The sequence below is a fragment of the Calonectris borealis genome, chromosome 2 (genome assembly GCF_964195595.1).
Source record: "Calonectris borealis chromosome 2, bCalBor7.hap1.2, whole genome shotgun sequence".
Taxonomy (NCBI): Eukaryota; Metazoa; Chordata; class Aves; order Procellariiformes; family Procellariidae; genus Calonectris; species Calonectris borealis.
In genome coordinates this window covers 155966826-155987328 of record NC_134313.1, presented here as the reverse complement: position 1 = coordinate 155987328, position 20503 = coordinate 155966826, and the positions used below count along the sequence as shown (strand labels likewise).

The 20503-nt window shown below is 37.8% G+C and overlaps 1 protein-coding gene across 8 annotated transcripts in view; it reads left to right on the top strand.

Moving 5' to 3' along the window:
* PARD3 (par-3 family cell polarity regulator) overlaps positions 1 to 20503 on the top strand; it is a 470848-nt gene that overhangs the window by 258851 nt on the left and 191494 nt on the right. For 4 of the 8 annotated variants that reach the window (XM_075144056.1, XM_075144055.1, XM_075144053.1 and 1 more), the window contains 3 exons: positions 10449 to 10588; positions 12093 to 12221; positions 16126 to 16164. In XM_075144056.1, the coding sequence (XP_075000157.1) occupies positions 10449 to 10588; positions 12093 to 12221; positions 16126 to 16164 (308 nt within the window). The remainder of the gene's footprint in view (positions 1 to 10448; positions 10589 to 12092; positions 12222 to 16125; positions 16165 to 20503) is intronic. The other 4 variants (XM_075144058.1, XM_075144059.1, XM_075144057.1 and 1 more) reach the window with 1 other exon arrangement.

Sequence of the window (20503 nt, the reverse complement as noted above, 5' to 3'; positions counted from 1 at the left end):
ATTGTATTGGGCAGGACAGCTTGCAGAAGCACAGGGGAAGCGATGGATTGATTTTTGCAGCCAAGTGGCTGAGTTGTCCCTGACAGCATGCACAGGAGTCCAACCGTGCATTCGCATTGTGCAGTATGTTTGCAAAAGGCCATTTTGAAGAGTGCTTTAACATAGTTTTCTGTCTCTCAACTAATAGAGAAGTGCAGTAAGTGCTACAAATTCTGTTGGCCAAGACCCAGGGAATGATGAACTATTTAATTAATAAAAGTAAACAAGTGAAAATGGCCCATATTCCGTACTTTACCGATATCACGACTTTTCAAATTGAATAACTGTGGGTTTGCTGTTAGATTTTAAGAGTGTGTGGGATCCAGTTGGTAAATTGGACTTTCTAATTTCCAGCTAAAGCTTTTTTTTGTTCCACTGGGATGTGAAAGTCTTTGTTTAAATGGTTGAGATGTAATGTGGTATTTCCTATCTTAGGCCTTATGCTAATGTAGTTTGAATGGGGGTGAGAGACTATTTAAAAGCAGAGGAGAAGGCGGTGCGTGCTTATTTCAACATCTGTGTTATATGTGCACATGTAGATGCACTGGTACATCCGTGGAATTTTTATGATGTGTTGAATGTCCTTAGCGAGAAAATTAGGTATTTTTCTGCAGTTACTATCTAGATGCTTTTAAGATAGTTTGAAGTATAATAAAATGACATTTAGATGCAAGTATTTCTTAGGGTTTGGGAAATGATTTTTTAAAGGATTATACATGCTGTAAATTTTATGGTATTAAAATGAGCATGTTTAAGGTTAGATATAATTTGATCTCTAGGAGCTGGAATAGGGTTTACATTACACAGCAAAAAGTTTAGCCATGTGACAGAGTATTCTCCGTGAACTCAAAGTCCGTTCCCCTTAGGATATTGTATGTCCTTAGTGTTAATAGTTTTTATTAATTGATCTTTTTATCAAAAAGTATCAAAGACAATGCATTGAATGGTAGAGATTTTACAGTTTCACAGGTACCAGGCTACTTGTCACATTATCATTATGCTTTCCTTTCTATGAACTTCACATGAACCACCAGATTGCTTCTTTCTGGTTGCTGAATTTTAAGCTCTACAAACTTGGATGACATAAGGTTGAGTTGACAGTTTGCTTCTGTTGTTGATGCTCCTTCAATAAATTCTTTAGCCTATGAGCTCAGATCAGCCGTTTGGAAAAACTTATTGTTATTGGCTGAGTAAGGAATCACTGTGCTTACAAATATGCTCTCAGTCACTACAGTGATTTTTACCTATTTTTTTGTGTGTCCGGAAGCCTGTAGAAATATCACTCGGACATTACATAAAAGAATTCTTAGCCAGGAGTGGAATTATAGATTTAATATAATTTAAAAGCACCAACAATTAATATAGAATATGGGAATACAGTATTTTTGCATGAAACAAATGTGGCCTTATAGCTCATAAGATCTCTAAGGCCTTTGACACAGTCACCCACAACATCCTTCTCTCTAAACTGGAGGGATATGCGTGGACTGTCTGGTGGATGAGGAATTGGTTGGATGGTCGCATCCAGAGGGTGGTGGTCAATGGCTCAATGTCCAGATGGAGATCAGTGATGAGTGGTGTCCTGCAGGGGTCCGTATTGGGACCAGTACTGTTTAATAGCTTCATCAATGACGTAGACAGTGGGATCGAGTGCACCCTCAGCCAGTTTGCAGATGACACCGAGCTGAGCGGTGCGGTTGACACGCCTGAGGGACGGGTGCCATCCAGAGGGACCTGGACAAGCTCGAGAAGTGGGCCCGTGTGAACCTCATGAGGTTCAACAAGGCCAAGTGCAAGGGCCTGCACCTGGGGTCGGGGGGCAACTCCCAGTATCAAGGCAGGCTGGGGGATGAAGGGATTGAGAGCAGCCCTGCCGAGAAGGACTTGGGGGTACTGGTGGATGAAAAGCTGGACATGGCAGACAATGTGCATTTGCAGCCCAGAAGGCCAACCATATGCTGGACTGCATCACAAGACGCGTGGCCAGCAGGTCGAGGGGGGTGATTCTGCCCCTCTACTCTGCTCTGGTGAGACCCCACCTGCAGTGCTGCGTCCAGCTCTGGAACTCTCAGCACAAGAAAGACATGGACCTGTTGGAGCGGGTCCAGAGGAGGGCCACGAAAATGATCAGGGGGATGGAACACCTCTCCTATGAAGAAAGGCTGAGAGAGGGTTGGGGTTGTTCAGCCTGGAGAAGAGAAGGCTCTGGGGAGACCTTACTGCAGCCTTTCAGTACTTAAAGGGGGCTTATAAGAGAGATGGGGACAAACTTTTTAGCAGGGCCTGTTGCGACAGGACAAGGGGGAATGTTTTTAAACTAAAAGAGGGTAGATTTAGACTAGTGATAAGGAAGAAATTTTTTACAATGAAGGTGGTGAGACACTGGCACAGGTTGCCCAGAGAGGTGGTAGATGCCCCATCCCTGGAAACGTTCAAGGTCAGGTTGGATGGACTCTGAGCAACCTCATCTAGTTGAAGATGTCTCTGCTGATTGCAGGGGGAGGTTGGACTAGATGACCTTTAAAAGTCCCTTCCAACCCAAACTATTCTATGATTCTATGATTCTAAGATATGAGAATATAATTTTGATGTGTTATGGATTCTTTGACTGTAATGTGAGGTTACATTTTGGTCCTCTTGCACTGGATACTATTTCATAAATACTCTCCCCACTTCTATAATGTAATTTAGCCTTGCTGGCACCAATATATTAGATGGTTTAGATGAAAGAAGATCCATGCTACCTGTTGATGGAAAGTGATCTGTAAGATACTTTAACATGTAGTTCATGCCAGAGAAGTTTGGTGGCTTTTAGGCTAATATAAGCTTTGAAATCCATATCTAGAATGTATTTGAGAAGTTTAGAGGGAATATTTGTTTCTAACAGTTTGCTTATGTGAGAATACTATTTATGCAGAAGTGTCACCTAGCTCAGATTATAGACAGACAGACAGAAACTATTTAGTGTACTGTATTTCGTGCATGATATTTAAAAAAAAATGCATAAGTAAGGATACCTTCTTATCATTGCTGTATTTCATTTGTTAATATCCACTGCGAAAAGAGGCATGTCCTCCCATTTTGGCTTTTATTTGATCACTCTGAGAACATACATGTGGAACAACAAATTAAGCAAAACACTTAAGAATGCCCCCAAGTAGTTTGTTATAAATATGAGTGCAATAGGGATGTTGATTGTCTTTGATTATTTCTAATGAAGGATGTTGTAATAATATAGGCTTTATAGATATTTAACAAATGTGCTTTCTTTGTAGCTAACAGACAGCAGTTATTTCACCAATTACCATCATTAGATTAAAAACTCCTTGTGGGGTGCATTAAGGCATACAAGCATGTAAGGCTTCATCTTGAAATTCACTTTCGATTTAACCTGTGCATTCTGGTTAATGATGTAGTATATGAGAATTGACTCTTTTTCAATGCAGACAGACCTTCTTTATTACAGCTGTGTTTCTACATATTGCATGAGCTTTATTATATAAAATGACATGGTAAGATAACCCTACAGTATGTGCTTCTGTAATTATGATTTCTTAATATTTATTGCTGTTTTGGCATTTTAAAATAACCTGAACTTTCATAGGATTTAGCTGTTTAATAAAGTCAGAAGAGAAGGTCAGTCATATGTTTCAGTCAATGCAGAATGTTTGTTGGCTTTTCTAAATGAAAATGGATATCTGTTTATCTTTCCTTAAAGGTCAGGGCCTGAACTTTTAGCATATAGATGTAGGGGTTATTGCTGATATTCTAATGCCATTAAGGCTGTATAACAGTCTAGCTTAATAGCTCACACAAATTAAGATAGTACAAGAGATGACAGTGAGCCTGTGTTTATATATATTTTGGTGTAAGCTGATACACAGTAAGTACAAATAAATAAAAATAGTTCTTTACAGCTAATATATAGAGAAAATAAGACCACTGGTATAACATCCAGAGTTTTAGAACCGATTTTGACCTCATATACACCAGGACAATTTTCCTTTGACTTCAAGGGTTCGAGCCAGTGCAATTGCGAGAAATTTAGTCCAGCACTTATAAATAATAAATAACCAATTATACAAGAAATGATTCTAAGGCTTAGTCTTTGAGCAGTGAGTAAGTTGCAGCATTTAGCCTGATACTCGCCAAAGCATTCAAAAGACTGCTTTTCAATTGGACATTGTATTCATATATTCATATATACTGGTTTTGACATCACTGTACTAAGACAAGCCTGAAGTACTCAGTCTTTAAATTAGCTTCGTTTTATTTGATTGCCCTTAAGTATAATACTCATTGCATGGGATTATTTCTATCTATAACTACATAATTGTCTAGCTAAATTAAATATGTAATTCTTGAGGTAAAATGTCAAAACTGAGCTCTTGTTTTTTAAATTGGTCCCAGTTCCACCAAATATTTTGCTATTTTTTGTCTGAAGTATTCAGTGCATCAGTACTTTAGTCCACATCTCCCCGCTTCCGGAGAGCGACTTAACTACCAGCCGTGGAAGTTGGGATCATCTCTTCCTTTTTGGTCCAAAGAATATTTCTCTCTTGCAAAATAGTATAGCTTCAAGAGAAAGAAATGAGTGACACAACTGCAGGATACCTTACAGCAGGAGAGCTGTAGGAATCACCAAGTCCATCACAGAAAGGGCGTAGCAGCCATGTCCTAGGAGTTGGTGAGTCCTGAGAGGAAGGAGGCACCTTTGTGCAGTGCAACAGAGAAAAATGGTGAAATTGTAGATGTGAGGAGGATTACGAGACTCCTTGCTCTTCAGAGTTTCTTATTGGTTTGGTTTTGTTTTTTTTTTTTCTTTTCTGTTTGGTTTGCTGGCCCTTCTGTGGTTAATAACGCTCCATCTTACATACAGAGCCGAGCTTAAACACTGCAAGTCCCACCAGGTGACTGGGCACTCAGTGTTATGGCATGGTGACACTCAGCCCTGCTGCACCCACGTTCCTTTCTGCAAGAAGTCGTTAGAGACACAAATAAGATGCCATGGGTAGTTTGGGAGTACGCTAATTTAAAACGGCATCATATTTGCTATGGAGTAAAGCACATATATGGACAATGACTTATTTTACTTGGGTTTATATAGCAGAGCATACAAGACAGGACCCTGAACTTGTAAGATATCCTGCATCATGTATCTGAAGTGTACAGATTTACATACATTTTTCATCATACTCTTCTGTTTTCCCACACAGTTGCTTGAGCCAGACTTTGAACTGACATTTTAAATTTTTATTTAAAATTTCTTTTGAAGTGATATGTTCTCTTAGACTGATTTTAGAATTCCTGTTCAGATGCAGTATGGGTGTTCGTCACTTTTGAAATGAAGCATGTAGATTCCTAAATTACGTTAGTGACCTTGAGAAATGAGATTCAAAAGTGAAGCAAATCATTTTGGGCATTATTAGCTACTGAAGAAACATAAACTGCATCAAGTTTCATCTTTCCATTTTTTAAAAACACTTCTGATCACTATTTATTAGTAGGCTGTAGCAAAAAGGGAAGAATGTTTCTATTAGGTTGATCAAAGATTTTCTTGAGAGGTCTCAGCTTTGCTTAGAGAAAAAAAGTTGTTCCAAATCACTCAACTACACAAAAATGGGCATGCAGTTAATTTGTCTTGATCATGCATGTGGCTGCAGAAATTTTTTAGACAGCTGAGCAGTCAGCCTTCTAAGCAGTCATTTGCATGTACAGTTACCCTGACTATGCATACACAAATTCTGAAAATATGGGGCTTAAACTAGGAGCAGTAAAATAACTTTTCAGGAAGTATCAAAAATGATCTTGGTTAGTTTCATGAAGCCCCTGACAATGAGGAGAGCGTATTTGCTGTTCAGCTCTTACATGAGGTCCAGTCCTTAATAAAAACTGCTTTCTAGTATAAAACAGTAGGGTAATTATTTCAGCAATCATCCATCCATACATGGATCTCAAGAAAGAGTCCACTGTGAAAAAGCAGGAACTTGAAATGTTTGGAAGGAGTGTCTGCTCTGATTATCGTCAGAGAGTGTTTGGCCCTTCTGCTTAGTTTTATTGTAACGTTATCTCGCTCCTTATTCTGGATCATTTTATAATGTAATACTTTCATTAAGTGGGGATGCTCTATTTTGTAATTTTTGTGACTTTGTGTCACAAACTGTTTATATGCATAACCAACCTCCCTTATTGTTTTAGGAAAGGGAGAGGGTGTTCTTTGTCTTTCATGAAGATTCTGCACTTTTCCTTAACAATCCTTTATTCCATCTTAGGACTGTTCACCCACATGGATTTTCCATATTCAGGTTGTTCTGAAATGTTCTCTGCTTCTCTTGCATAAGTACTAACAAATGTGCTGCCCAATTGTCTGGTTATCAAACATTTTCCATTGTTTTAGAAGTGAGATTTTTTTTTTTGTTTAAATTTAGGGAGATCTGTACTGAAGTAGCTGAGAACCATCTGCATTTTCTTAAATTAGAGGAGAAAGAAATGAATGATTTACTTCTAGCTTTGCTTACAGTCCTGAAAGGGAAGATAACTGTAAGAGAAGTATATAAGTAGTTGTCAGTGTAGGTCCTTCAGATGCTCCTTATTGGGTCTCTGAACTAATGTCCTTTTGAGAGTGACGTGAAAGTACTCGAAGCAGTGCAGAGGTGATGCTTGCTTTTTGTCTCGTGTTCTGGCAGTGTTTCTACCCAGCAGCACATTTTGCTGCTGAGAATTTAGACCTGCAGTTGGTGCTGGATGAGGAGTGCACAATTTTTCATGCAGAAGAGCCTTGGAAAGACAGAAACGTTATGCCAGACACACTCTTTCCACAATCAAGAAGATAATCCTAGCATTAGTGAGAAATTAAACACTTCTTCACTGGGAGATAATAGAAAACCTAGCCACCTCCAGTAAGATTTAATAATTTTTTTAACATACCGTCAGTTTGTGATCAGGCTGATTCCAAATAAGATGATGGTGTTCATTTTGAATATGTATTTAATTAACTTCCATGAAAGTTTTTTGCCCCCCCCCCGTCTTAATGTACTAGAACTGATTTCCTCCAAAACAGCAACTGAAGCATCAAATCTGCCCCTCTTCTGTTTGTACAACATAGTTCTTTTACTTTTGTAACTGCCCTTTTTATTCACTTAAAACTACTTTGTCTTCAGCTCTGAGCTGGCTGAGCTCTCGAGGGTAATGTGACCTTAGAAGGCGTGTTCAGCATCACACTCAAGAGAAGAAGGAAGCTCTAACTTGTCGAGAGAGCTGCTGATTTATCAAAGAAGCCTAAGAATTTAAATTACACAAATTAGTGGGTAATTTTTAAATGTTATTATCACTCGGTGTAATTTGATCGTTGTCAGACATGACAGCTATAGAGGGAGGAAGACATTTTCTACCCTCTTTCTTTTTAAAATCTATAAGAGATTAAGTTGTACATAGCTCAAATAATCTAGACCTTGCAAAGTAAAGCTCCTAGCTTTGAGTAGGATGACTCCCGTGTTTTCAAAAAGATGGGAGTTTCTTCTGTTTTCTGCTCTTGTTCTGGTTCTGCCTGTATGTGTGTCCAGTTTCTCCCATATTATTAGTATAAATCAGAGATATCAGAGGAGCCTACCGTATGTTTGCACAGTTCCCTATTTATTATAATACAGTTCTACACCCTAAGAACTGAAAACCTTTTAGCAGCAGGGAGATGTTAAGATGTTATATCATTCCTATCAACATGAAATGCATGAGGTAGAGATAACTAAATCAGTTATGTATATAAAAAGAAAAAAAAAAGCTTAAAATCAATCCAGTCACAGAAGTCATATTTATTTTTGGCCTTGGTCGAATGTATCCATTTATTTCCCAATCTTGTGAACTTCTAATTTATATACAATAAGCATAGCAGTTTATGAAGCTGTATCATACAGCTAAGGACAGCTCTAGTGCACAAATACTAAAATGAAGCAGTGAAAAAGTAAGAGGAAAATGACACCCAAAAGCTGCCTCGTGCAGAGCTGTACAGAGCAGCATAGCAAACTGTAGCCCAGTTGAGGCCCTCTCTTTCCACAGAAACAAGTAATTAGAATTTTCTTCTGCTAATAGCTGGGCGCAGTGTGGATTTGTGGCGTTCTGCCCGCTTTGGTAAAGGCTTTCTGCGGAGTTGACAGCAGAAAATGCCACAATCCAAATTTATATCCTGTGTGCGTTTGTAATGTGAACATTTCAACTTCTGTTTTTTCTGCGAGCGTTTAAAGTAGACTGTGTGAACCAGACATCTGTAATGATGCCGTAATCAGGCTGAGGGGATTAAGCTTATTAATAATGAAATATTGTCCTGGGCATGCAGTCATGTTTTGATATTACTTTAGAAATTTTAGCAGACAAAACCTGTACTCCAAGAGCAGCATTCAACACAGATCCTTAAATAAGAAAAAGATAAATTCTATAAAAAGCTGAGATGTGTCTTAAAAAAACCTTAAACCTATATAGATCATCTTCACATGTTGCAAGGAGTTAAAGAGCTCTATGAACGTTTGAAGCATCATTAAAATTGTGAGGTCTCCAAAGTAAAATATGGATGTTATGAGATTTAATATTTTTTTCATCTCTGTATAATAGCACTGATAAATTTTATATCAGCCTGAAAGTGGATGAAGACTTTCAAATTCAAATGTCAGTTTTTCAGCTATCTTGAATGCTGCAGACATAAAGAAGGGAGGTTGTCTCGTGATAGTTAGCCTAGAGGAATTGATCCAAATTTCCTGAACAATATGAGCTGCATGCGCTTGCTGTGGATACCTGAGGACTCACATACATTTAAGATGAAGACTTTAAAGGTTATATCCCTCCCAGCCCTGTCACCTGTATCAACTTACTTCTTAACATGATTACCATCTTGATAATAAAATACATTGTACTAAATTTTAATCAAATGTAATTGTGCAGATTTCAGAAATGTGCATGTAGACTAATGTTGTCTATATTGGACTCCTGCTTCCTTTTCACATGTGTGAATATGAACCTGCTCAGTAAAAAAGCAGACTTAGCAAATGAACATGGGGAACGGTAAGACAGAAATTAATTCAGGCTTTAACCTCAAATGGTTATATAGTTGTGTGTTTTTCACACAGGTTGTGTTCAATTTCCCAGGGGCTCAAAGCTGAGGACTATTGCATAAAAGTTCAGCTTCTGTCTGTCCCCATGATTTTATGCAAACGGATGTATTGTGCAACTTTTAGGGACCATATCTGATACTGCGGAGTCCTAACTGCAGGTTGTCTTAGCAGGTCAGATTAAATGTGGGTTGGGCGTCTGTATGCCTAGCTGGAGAACTTGAACTGTAGGCATATCTTGACAACTTCTGAGATGTTTCAACTGGAAGTTGTAGGTGCTGATACTCTGTCTCCGCTGAATGTCTGTGTTCCATGCTAGATTAAATGTCCTGAATAGACTTGATGTGCAGTGTTGGGGGAGGGGGGGCATGTTTCAACGTAGAGTCTCAAAGGTTGTTGATAACACTTCAGATTGCTTCAAAGAGATGATCACAAATGAGTTTTCTGCATAGTAGGAAAGGCTTCTGTTTGTCCTCTCAGCTTGTGAATCCCAGAGCTGGTGGGCTCCTAAGGTACACTTCAATAACCAATTGTGGGCATAATTTCTCTGAAATACGAGCAAACCTCATTTGCCGTATTGACTGGACCCTCTTTCTGGATTTCTCCAGATCATCTTAAACGTCTCTGTTTAGCTTCAGTCAGTCTTAGCCAAGTGTAGTCAGTCACCTGGATGCACGGCAGGACCTCAGAAGCGGCAGCCTGGCTCTGCTCCTTGCCTGCATGACAGAAGGTGGGGTGGAACCCAGCAAGAGCCAGGGTGAAGCCCCGAGGCGGAGGAGCTGTTGACAGAAAACAGCCTGAGGTCCTTCGGAGCAGAAGAAATGAGACCACTGAGCTCTGGTTCTGTCTGTCACCTGCCGGTGTCCATAAGTGAACAGACAAAGCCCCGTGGCCAGCAGCGCTGGCTGACTGACATTGCTGAAAGAGTCGCAAAAGAGAAAGAAAGGATCATTGATGAGATCCAGATTGACAAGGGGGAAGGCAGTGATAGGATATCGGATATGCTTTGTTCTGATTCCTTGTCACTCAGCTCGTCTGAAATAGAAAGTTGGAAATATGGCAATGACTTGGAAATCATCAGAACAGCAAGTTGCAAGGAGGGCCTGCTGAGCCACCTGTGCCAAGACTCAGTGCTTCAGCTATAGCGTTCCTGTACATGCCTTTTTTTTCTTTTCTTGCCATGCAGTAATTCTTACATCTTATATACGTTATTTTCATTGTATCAGTGAGGTATATGTACACTCTGCTGGGTAAAAATAATATATAATATAAAATGTGCATTTTAACAAGTAATACTCTGCATTCTTTATGCAGGTACAGAAGGCTTGGGATTTAGCATTACTTCAAGAGATGTCCCAATTGGTGGCTCTGCTCCAATTTATGTGAAAAACATCCTTCCGAGAGGTGCAGCTATTCAAGATGGAAGACTAAAAGCTGGAGACCGATTAATTGAGGTGATGAAGTGTTACATGTTGTTTGTCTGTGTTTTGGCATGAGCCCATGCACTACTTCACTTCCAAAAGCTCTTAGTAGTTTATGTTATAGGGAAATGTTTCCCTCTTCTTTTTTTCCTTTTTTCTGGTTTTTTTTTTTGGCTTTGTTTTTTTAGGTAACAGATTAAGGGCTGTGCATTTTCAGTACATAACTGTTTTAAGAGCTGGACCCAGACATACTATGAAAACATGAGTTTAAGTGTCCTTATGTGAATATAGTGCCATAGTCTTGCATTGCTGTTTAGGAATAAGTTGAAGCAAAGTAAGAAGAGGCATTAAATCAGCATGGAGTGACAGACCAGAAATCATTGAAGATGTTGCCAAGTATGGAAGACAAAACCCTGAAAAGGTTTAGTGAATTAACTTAAAGGCACGATATAAGAGGAGGGTAGCACTACAGAAAATCAAGGCCACTTCCCTCCTGAAGAGAGGATGTCCTCAAGGGAATTAAATGTCTCTTAGATTTGCAGAGATCTTCCTGCAAATCCAGCTGGAGTGATGTAAGATGTTACCACCCACAGCTCTTCATTACCGTCCCTAAGCCAAATGACACTGGAGGTACAGCGGAGACTGTAACTGCCTCTCAGTGCCCTAACTTCACTTAACTGCAAAATTGGCAAAGTCAGCTTGAATTCTTGCTGGAGGGTAGCCCTCTATAATTACTGTAATTCAAGGTAACCCAGATGACTTGGGTAGAAGGGGACTCAGAAGCATTTAAGATGACAATTATGGCACCTCAGCTGCGTGATCTGTGATCTCTAACAAGGGAAAGGAAAAAGATGGTTTGCTGACTTCTTCTGAGCACCACGCTCTCTTGCTTAACACTGTTAGCTGATTTGCCTTACATTTCCAAAATGTTTCTGTACAGGTAAGCCTGAGAATACCCTGTCCTTCTCTGGCTTCTCCCTTACTCAAGTTAGCTCATAAAGTGGGAAATCTACCTATATGTATTCCATACCTGTCTGTACTGGTAAATGGTAGGTGGAAGCCAAGGGATTAGACCACTAGCAAAGGCAAAAAAAGAGCAACTGCTCCAAAGTTATTTGAGGGGAAAAAAGTTATTTTCTACTTTTAACACAATTTATTGTGCAAGATACATTTGGAAGATATGTATGACACCATGTGGACACAGGACCAGTTTTGGATCACACATTGATTTTACCAAAGAATTTTTATGCAGAAATTCTTGTAAAAAATATTGGTAGATGGAATTAGTTGGCTTTAGAGTACACTGGAGTATACAGTTCCTGCTAAAGAGGAGGGAAATATTGCTGTCTTGCTTCTTATTTGTATTCGTATGTAAAGAATACATGTTTAATTAATTCTATTAAATGGAAGCTATACTGAGCCAATAAGCAGATTGCTTCAGTGAGGGTTTTTTAATACACGTGACTTTTTGGTATGAACTTCTACTGTTTTTCCTGGTTTGGAGTCTTATCAATTTCTAATATTTCCTTTGTCACAGGTAAATGGAGTTGATTTAACAGGAAAAACTCAAGAAGAAGTTGTGTCCTTGCTGCGAAGCACCAAGATGGGAGGGACTGTCGGCCTTCTGATTTTTCGACAGGAAGAAACATTCCATCCAAGGGAACTGGTGCGTAAAATAGAGAGCAGCTAAGAGATTTAGATGAGTATGAGCAAATGATTTGATCTTGTCACCTGCTAGTAAACATGCATGGCCAGCACTGAATATAAGAAAAAAAAAACCCCAGCTATTTTGCTTTATTTAGAACATTTTACATGAATGTTTTTTATTCTCTTCGAGATCTGCTATTGGAATTAAATATTTGTTAATAATGTATAAGTGAGAGTTTTATTTTGAGTTAAAATGTTTATTATAGAAGAAGCTATTGGATGGACTTTATTTGGATGCATGCAGACAAGTAGATTATTTCATATCTTTCATATGGACGAATCTATGTTTGAAAGCCTGCCATTTGTCCCACTACCTGCTCACTAAAATGTTTTAGAGCATATAATATTATGCCAAAACAGGATATGTAAATACCTTTCTATCAAAAAATGGAATATATAAGAAATAGTAGCCTTTTTTGAATATAAATGCAATCTCTGTGGAATGGAAACCCTGCAGTTATTAATTTAGCAGGGTAATTCAGAAAATGTTTCTGAGAAATTTACATGAAATGGAAATAAAATGATGTTTCATACTGTACCTGCTCCACTTGCATAGTGTATACAGATATTTCTCTGATAATTATACAAGATAATTTCTGTTATGAAAAGGTAGACTGTGAATGTAGCAGTCGTACTTTGTTCTGTATTCAATTAAACTGCTGAATTTATTTATTATTTGTATTATCATAGCTATATATAGCTCTAAAAATAACTTATTTGGCTCCATTATCATGAGAAGACAGACAAATATAAGTAACGTTTAGTGTGATTAATAGATTGCTTCATTTTTCTATTGGATTTGTGTTATTTTGAATGCAAGGAGAATGAATTTTTGTTTGGCCATTTCAAGACATTTAACATTAGCCTTTTATTTTTCAAAACTACAATTAAACCTAGGAAGTCAAAGTAGCAGGGAAGGTTGCAAATGAACAACACTTTTACCTTAATATTCTTGGAACGTGACTTCAGGTACTGAAGTGAAAGTTGTCATAAAATGAAGAGAAATCAACAATTTGAAATCATATTATGCCCTACCTTATTGCTGGAACTGTAAAGCAACCTGTTTATAAGTTCCTATGATGTAATTTTCACAGTATTGCTCTCTTACATAAAGGTGAATGAAAATGCTTTTTAAGTTTTCTAAATAAACTTAGAAGTAAGAAAATGTCTTAATTTTGTGTATATTATTTCTGTATTAAAATGAGGAAGTTATAATGCATAATTTAACACGGTATTTTGTTTAAATAATTGCAAACAAAGATATGATGTGAGTATGGCAGAGATTTAATCATAGTAATACTTGATTCAGTTTTTAAAATATCAGCAAAGCAGCCCCTTTAAATGAGTTCAACCTCAGTAGCCTCCCTGCTGCTCTCAGGCGATACTCTCTCAGCTATTTTGGCAAACATCAACATAGGGAAGCCAGATCTCATTGTGGCTGTGTCAGGTAGTAGGTGGGCTCTGCGCTATGTAGTCAGAGACCAGATCTGAACTGGTGTACATTTCTGTAGCTCCAGTTGAACAAATGGTATTGTGAGGATCTGACAGTACATGTGTGTGATCATCCTTTGTTGCATAAGAATTTGTTTGTTTGCATTTTGACATGAAGAAATGTTAGGTGAGCTCTGCTGACAGCTGTCAAAGAGCAGGAGCAGAATTGCTGGGGAAGGTGTTGAACTAAAACCCATCATAAGGGCTGTTCTTTATTCTCTGGTGAGAAATAATCTTAAAAGAAAAAAAAAAGAAGTCTTTCCGACCAGCTCCTCTTATTGTCTTTTACTAGCTTTATGTACAAAAAGAAAGAAAATTAATATTGAAGGAGGGAGGGGAATGATCTGAAATCATGTCAGTTCATCTTTTTCATATGCAAACCTTCTTTGGCCACTTAGGAACAATTTGTCTTTGCATCCTTCCCTTATTTCTGTCATATTTTCTACATTTGTATGCTTTAAATATTAACTGAATGAGATATGTCTCAGAAATCATATGCATAAAATCATGTTATTTGATATTATCCATCTCGTAAAGTGCAGGACTTGCTGTTGCTTACTGAGGAGCACTCAGTATTAAAACCATTTTATATTTGCCAACATTTGTACAGATAGTAATCCCAATAAAAGAGGTGTTTAGATTTTACGTTTTGGGTTATGGCTTGTTGAATGACTTTTGAAAAGTTACTTATCCTTGGGTTTCTTTGTAAGTGAAATGAAGATAATAAACTTTCAGGAGAGTTGTGGCGTTTAATGTCTTTGATATATATTGCCATTATTGTCTGGAAGGGACCTATGAAAATGTGTAGCTTATCTAAAACTTATGGGAATGTTAAGTTGAACCCGTATAGGTTAGCATGGGATCTTTGTAGTTTGTGTTGTCAGGTTAGGGGGTGTGTGTGTGATGGAGAACCATCATCCAGTGCAGCAGCTTCTGTACAGATCATGGTAAAAGTGAGTAAAACGTGGATGCAGGGAATAAAACCAAATTGGCCGGAGTCAACTCTAACTAGTGAGATCTGGAAGCCCTATTATGCTTCTCCAGAATACCAGGCATTTTATTGCTTCCAGAATTAACCTAATGCCAGATAGGTAACATATTGGGGCTTGTCCACATCAGTGTGAGAGGCAGCTTGTCTCTTAAAAATCTTCCCTCCCTGCCCCCTTCTGTTGTGAAAGGAGTGAGGATTACTCTGGTTAAGTAGAGCTCCTGTTGTACTGTGGTTACCTCACATAACCAAACATAACTTGCTGTGAAAGATTTTCTTAGAGCTTGCTACTGACTATGTGAATCCACTGAAGGATTGACTTGGGTTATTTAGCTTTTGAGCTTAATTCTCAGTATCAGCACAGACTGGCTGTCAGTTAGTCTCCTGTACCCTACGAGTTAATATGCCCATTGGTACATGTAGGTCCTTTACATGTTCCTGGAAGTTGGCTCCTTCATCTTTTTTTCTTATTGGTTATTAGCTGTAGATTAAAGCTGACTGGATGTTTTTGTTACTACCTTGACCACCACATTTTTGTGCTTAATCATTTGAATCTCCTGCAAAACAGCCCAGAGCAAAAAAGTCCAGTAAACCCTAGCATTTCATTTTGGCCTGGCTGAATGAAAAGAAATAGCTGGTTAGTCCCAAAGTGATCATTCAGCCAGCAGGAAGGTGGCTCCTGGGTGCTCAGTGGGGTTTTAATATGGGTGGACATGGGCTTGGAAGAGCAATAGTTCCTTACGTGTGTTTCCAGAATTGGCTGGGGGATGCGGAGAGGTTTTCCAATGGTGTATGTTTGCCCTATGTGCCCTGAGACACAGGTGAGGAATGCAAGGTATAGGAGGGTCCCATCTGTGGTGGACTGAAAGCACCCTCCTGTCCTGGGATATCCAGTGCTGTAGTTCTGGTTCATCCAAACACACTCAAAAGGGGGATTCCTTGTTAAAATGAGAATGGATGTTTTAAAAAATAGGTAGTTGTTTAAAATATTTGGAAGGGTTCATCTGGACTGCTGAGGTTGTTCTTTGAAGCCTTCAAAGCAGAAAGGAAAGAGCAGGGGAGAAACATCCCTGAACGAGAATATTCCACCAGCCAGAAAATGGTGCAAGCAGCTGTGATCCTTCCTTGGCCAGATAGTCACCTCCACCTCCCTCGTAGCCAGATAACGTCAGGTGCACTGGCCTAAGATCGCTGGATGTTATTTTTGTTCACCTCTCATTTAGTGCTTGTTTAGACAAATCTGAATCAGGGAGTGTGACGAACACCCTTTGTTTTTCCATTACTACTTCACGTCAGAATTAGAGCTCTTTGTTTATCCCCCTGCTGATAGATAGTATATGTCGTATGTAGTCGTGTTCTTATTTTTTTTTTTTACTTCCTTTAGAATGCAGAACAAAGCCAGTCACAAATTCCAAAGGAAACGGTAAGAGCTTTGTCTTTTCCATACTGGAAGACTCCCAAATGTTTTTAAATTGATATGGCACTTCTCCATCAAAGTTTCACAGATCCTCCTTTCACCTTATATACTGTAGATGGCTCTCTCTAGCTTTACATTTTAATGGTGTTTTTTAATGTAATTTCAAATACTGTTTGAATATTATATACAATTCAATTATTGTGTACATTCAAGTGCTATTTGAAATTACATCTTTTATACACAGCCAAAGGTCTGAAGTTGGAGTAATAAGAGTAGACTGTTAGTTTGGGTTACTTGTTGAAACTAATTGTTTAAATCACGATTATATGACTGAAACTTGAGATACAAACACAGAAATTAGGCAGTTTGGATTTAAGTCCCAATTGTATCCTCATAGCAAACCACTGTTTGTTAGTTATTTTTAAGAATTTATAGGGAAGTAATACCAAGTTTAACCCTTTGAAGGCTGTAACAGGTTTGTGTGTGATGTGTCAGTGAGGCTATATATTGAGGTTGTATACTGTTTATTTATATACTTCATTTTAGCCAGTGGAAGAGGATTGGTGTTAACACACATTATACTAATATATGTAAAAAGTTTTTCTGAAATAAAAGGTTTATTTTATGAAATATTAACAGAGGATATAATAATAATATATTACCTTAAAGGTATACTGTATTTTACTTAAAACATACTTCAAGAAACTCCATTCAATTAGGTACCTATTTCAAAATTAAATAATAAATTAGATTATGGAGAAATTAAAAGGATTCGTGCTGGGATTTGAAATTAGTTAGGCTGCTGAAAAACAGAAAAAGCTTGTCTAGATGATTCAAAATGCCTTACCAGCAATGATGAGATGGTGTCTGGGATAAAAAGAAAGTCAAGACTAGGTAAAGAGATGTAAGAGCCATCTCAGTGAAACAGTCTAGAGTACACTGGTTGATACTATTAATGTTTCAGGCCAATGGAATGTAACTGCTAAAATGGGCGTTTGGGTTGAATGTAGCAATATTCACTTTTATCCCTCTGTCTTTTGATGTCCTTTGAGTCTGAAAGTCATCTGCATAAGGGCTCTGCAAAATCGTGGGTGTATCATTGTTTCAGACATGCCTCGCAGTGTCTTTTTAGTACATCTCATTAGTGCATGTACGTTTTTATCTTCATAGTTTCTTACCACGTACTGCTGATATGTAAGGAGATCAAAGATCAAAGCCCAGGACAGTATTTCTGCCTGTAATTGAATACAATTGAAAATAATTTATGGGTGCAGCGTTATAAAAGTATCCTGGCTTTAGGAGTTGAAATTCTGCCCCAAAACCTCATTAAGATTAGGCAGGTTGCCTATAGGGTGTTTATATAAAGCAATTGCTCATCTGTTGCAAAGTTAATGCTTTGTACCATAATTCCATGGTGAAATCTTTTCTCTATGATTTTTCTGATCAACTTCCTGACTTCATCTAAGAAAAGACCAAAAGAAAATAAGGGTGTCTGATTTGTTCTCTATTGGTGCGAGCTAAAAATTGCTTGTTAACCAGGGGATTATGCAAGCGGGACAGGGGGTGTATGGGTAGCTAGGGATTTCTGAAAAACCAGTCAGAAAGCCCTAGCAAGCCTTGAAAATAAGGAAGTGAATTGGGAAACGTGTGGAGACATTTTTGGTTAGTGAGGGAATGAAGCTAGAAAGCTTATCAATACAAAAATGTTTTTTTGTGTAATGTCTTGGGATTTTCATGCATTATGGGGTGGGATTTTTTGTTTATTTGAAGGCTCAGAGCAACAGTGATCAATAGTAGAAACAATAGGTCTCTTTACATTTGCCTACTCCTGGGTGGGAATAAAAAATGGACTAAACGTGAAAGGTGCCAGTGGGTATTTATAATGCACAATGCTTTTGCACTTACCCCCCTTCTTAGAGTCTACTTTGTTTTGGATATGTGTGATACCCCAGTGCTACAGAATGAATTTTCCTCAGCTGCACATTAATAATATAGTCACACACTTTTTTTTTAATTATTATTTTTGAAAGGATTTTTCATTGCTTTCCTTTATTCTCCTTGGTTCTGCCTCAATCCCTATTAATTCCCCCTCTGCTACTTTTCAGGTCTTTGAGATTTCTAATCTTGCAATTTCTATTTCTGTGCCTGCTCTGATCTTTGTGCTGTTGTGAGTTTTTAGTCTTCAAGTGTCAAGGACTTGCTAGTAGAAAACAAAGAAAAAAAAAAACACAACACCCCCAAAAAAAGCATTATGAAAGCAGTGAAGCTATAGAAATGAGAAAGAGGTGAAATACAGGTCTGTTTTTAATTTAAAGGCAAAATGGTTGTGGGGTTTTTTTGTTGTTATGCCTTTGTCGGGAAATAGAAGAAAAATGCACCTTTGAAATTAAAAAAGAAAAAAACCCTTGAAAATGGAAAGCCTGAGATAAAATTTATATGTAGACCCCAAAATATATAAAGCCTATTTTATCAACACATTAGTAACACTCAGGGCTTACATTCATGTTAGTTTGAAATGGTTTACACTAATATTGTGGCACTTGGATGCAGTAGTTAGAGTCTGCATAGATGTAACAAAAGAAAACCTTGAAAATTAGATTTTTCTTAGTTTATTTGTGGCCTGAAATCCTTGAGAGAGTTATTTCTTATTACCCATATAGGAAAGCATATGACTTCATATTTTGCACACCATCACGGAATACAGATTCTCATAGTCTCATTCTTGAACTTCCGTATGAGGAGTTTTTGTAACTTGCTAAGCTCGCAGAATTTAAGCTTTGCTCTCCAGTTAACCATAAGAAATGCAAATTGCTAATGCAGCTTCAGCTTCTATTCAGTAACTGTGCCCTCGTGAAAACAGTACCGCTGTTTTTACCTTCTGTTTTGCTGACGAGCGGAACAGGCGCTCCGTTTACTCCTGAAGCAAGGAAATCTTCTGTATCTCGGTTGAAAGATTGTTTCACCCAGCCACGAGTTTGTACCATTTGTATAGCTGATGACAACGTGGAACAGATGCACCTATTTCTAAACATGGTGATTATTTGGAATGTAGGAGATTGACCGTAATATGAAAACTAGTAATTTATCATTATTACATTTCTGTTTCTAAGCATAATTATCTTAATCTTGTTACAGAGCATTGAAATGAACTGTTAATTATGCTATGTAAAACATCTGCCAATTAATTTTTCCTCATACTCTTTGAAAGTCAATAGTGTTTCAGTAATATTTTTCTTTTACAATTGTCATTCACTGTTTGTTTTCTGAATTCAAACCAGCAAGTTAACTTTCACGTAAGCACAATGCTAGAAAAATAATAATTATCAGATATGTAAGTATTTTCTAGGGAGTGTTGTCTATTGGCAAAAAGAGATTCAAAGTTAGGATTCAGGATTTCATTTCATGATTGTTGCACTCAGCAGCATGGGAAAAGCTTCAGTTTTCTGTTCTCATTTGTTTTTGTGTCAAATTGCTGTGAGTGAGCAGAATGTTATGAATTTTAGTGAGTGCAGGATTTGTAACAGTGACATAACAAGAGCGGTTGGTGTGTTGGAACAATATATAAATGTTTAGCAGCCCTGATAGAAATTGCAAATGGGATTGCTTTTTATTTTCTTCTGAACTCAAACATCTGATACTCCTGTTATTATCTAAATTTCATTTTGATCACTGTATTTTTTCAGAATCCAAGGATAACTTCATGGCTAAACCTATCAGCATTTTGGGATTCAATTGCTGTTCTTGCTGTAGACTTTTCTGTGTGATTCTGAGTAAATTAGCTAGCTACATTTTTTATGCAAGAATTGACATCACCTATAGAAGTGGGGTGATACCACCATGGTCAGAGGCATTTTGTAAGAACTAATGCATAATTTTTTATGTACACTTTTTGTTTGCAACTTTTCATGTTATGAATATGAGAGATATACTAACAAAAGCCTAGAAAGACATAATTTATATTGATTAATGGATAGAAAATTCTTGGAGCTTAATCTTGAGGAAGAAAGCACTGTCAGTGTTGAGCTTTAAAATGGTGGTATTCTGTGTGCGTGTGTGTTTGTTTTTTACTTTTGGTGAAAAGCTGTTTGCATTACTTCAAGATATGTAGTCACTGGGTACATATCCATAGCTATTTTTCAAAAGCTGTAAGTTAAGTTCCCACCACTTCATATTTAGCACTTACATACAACTTCAGCTTTTATAGCAGCTTTGTATCATTCAGTTGATGCAACTCTTCCTTCACACAGAACCTTCTTTGGAGAACAGTTTAGAGCTTCATCAATTTCCATTGCAGCAGTAGGTGATCCAAATGTCTAAAAATGGAGCCAAGATCGTACATTGACTA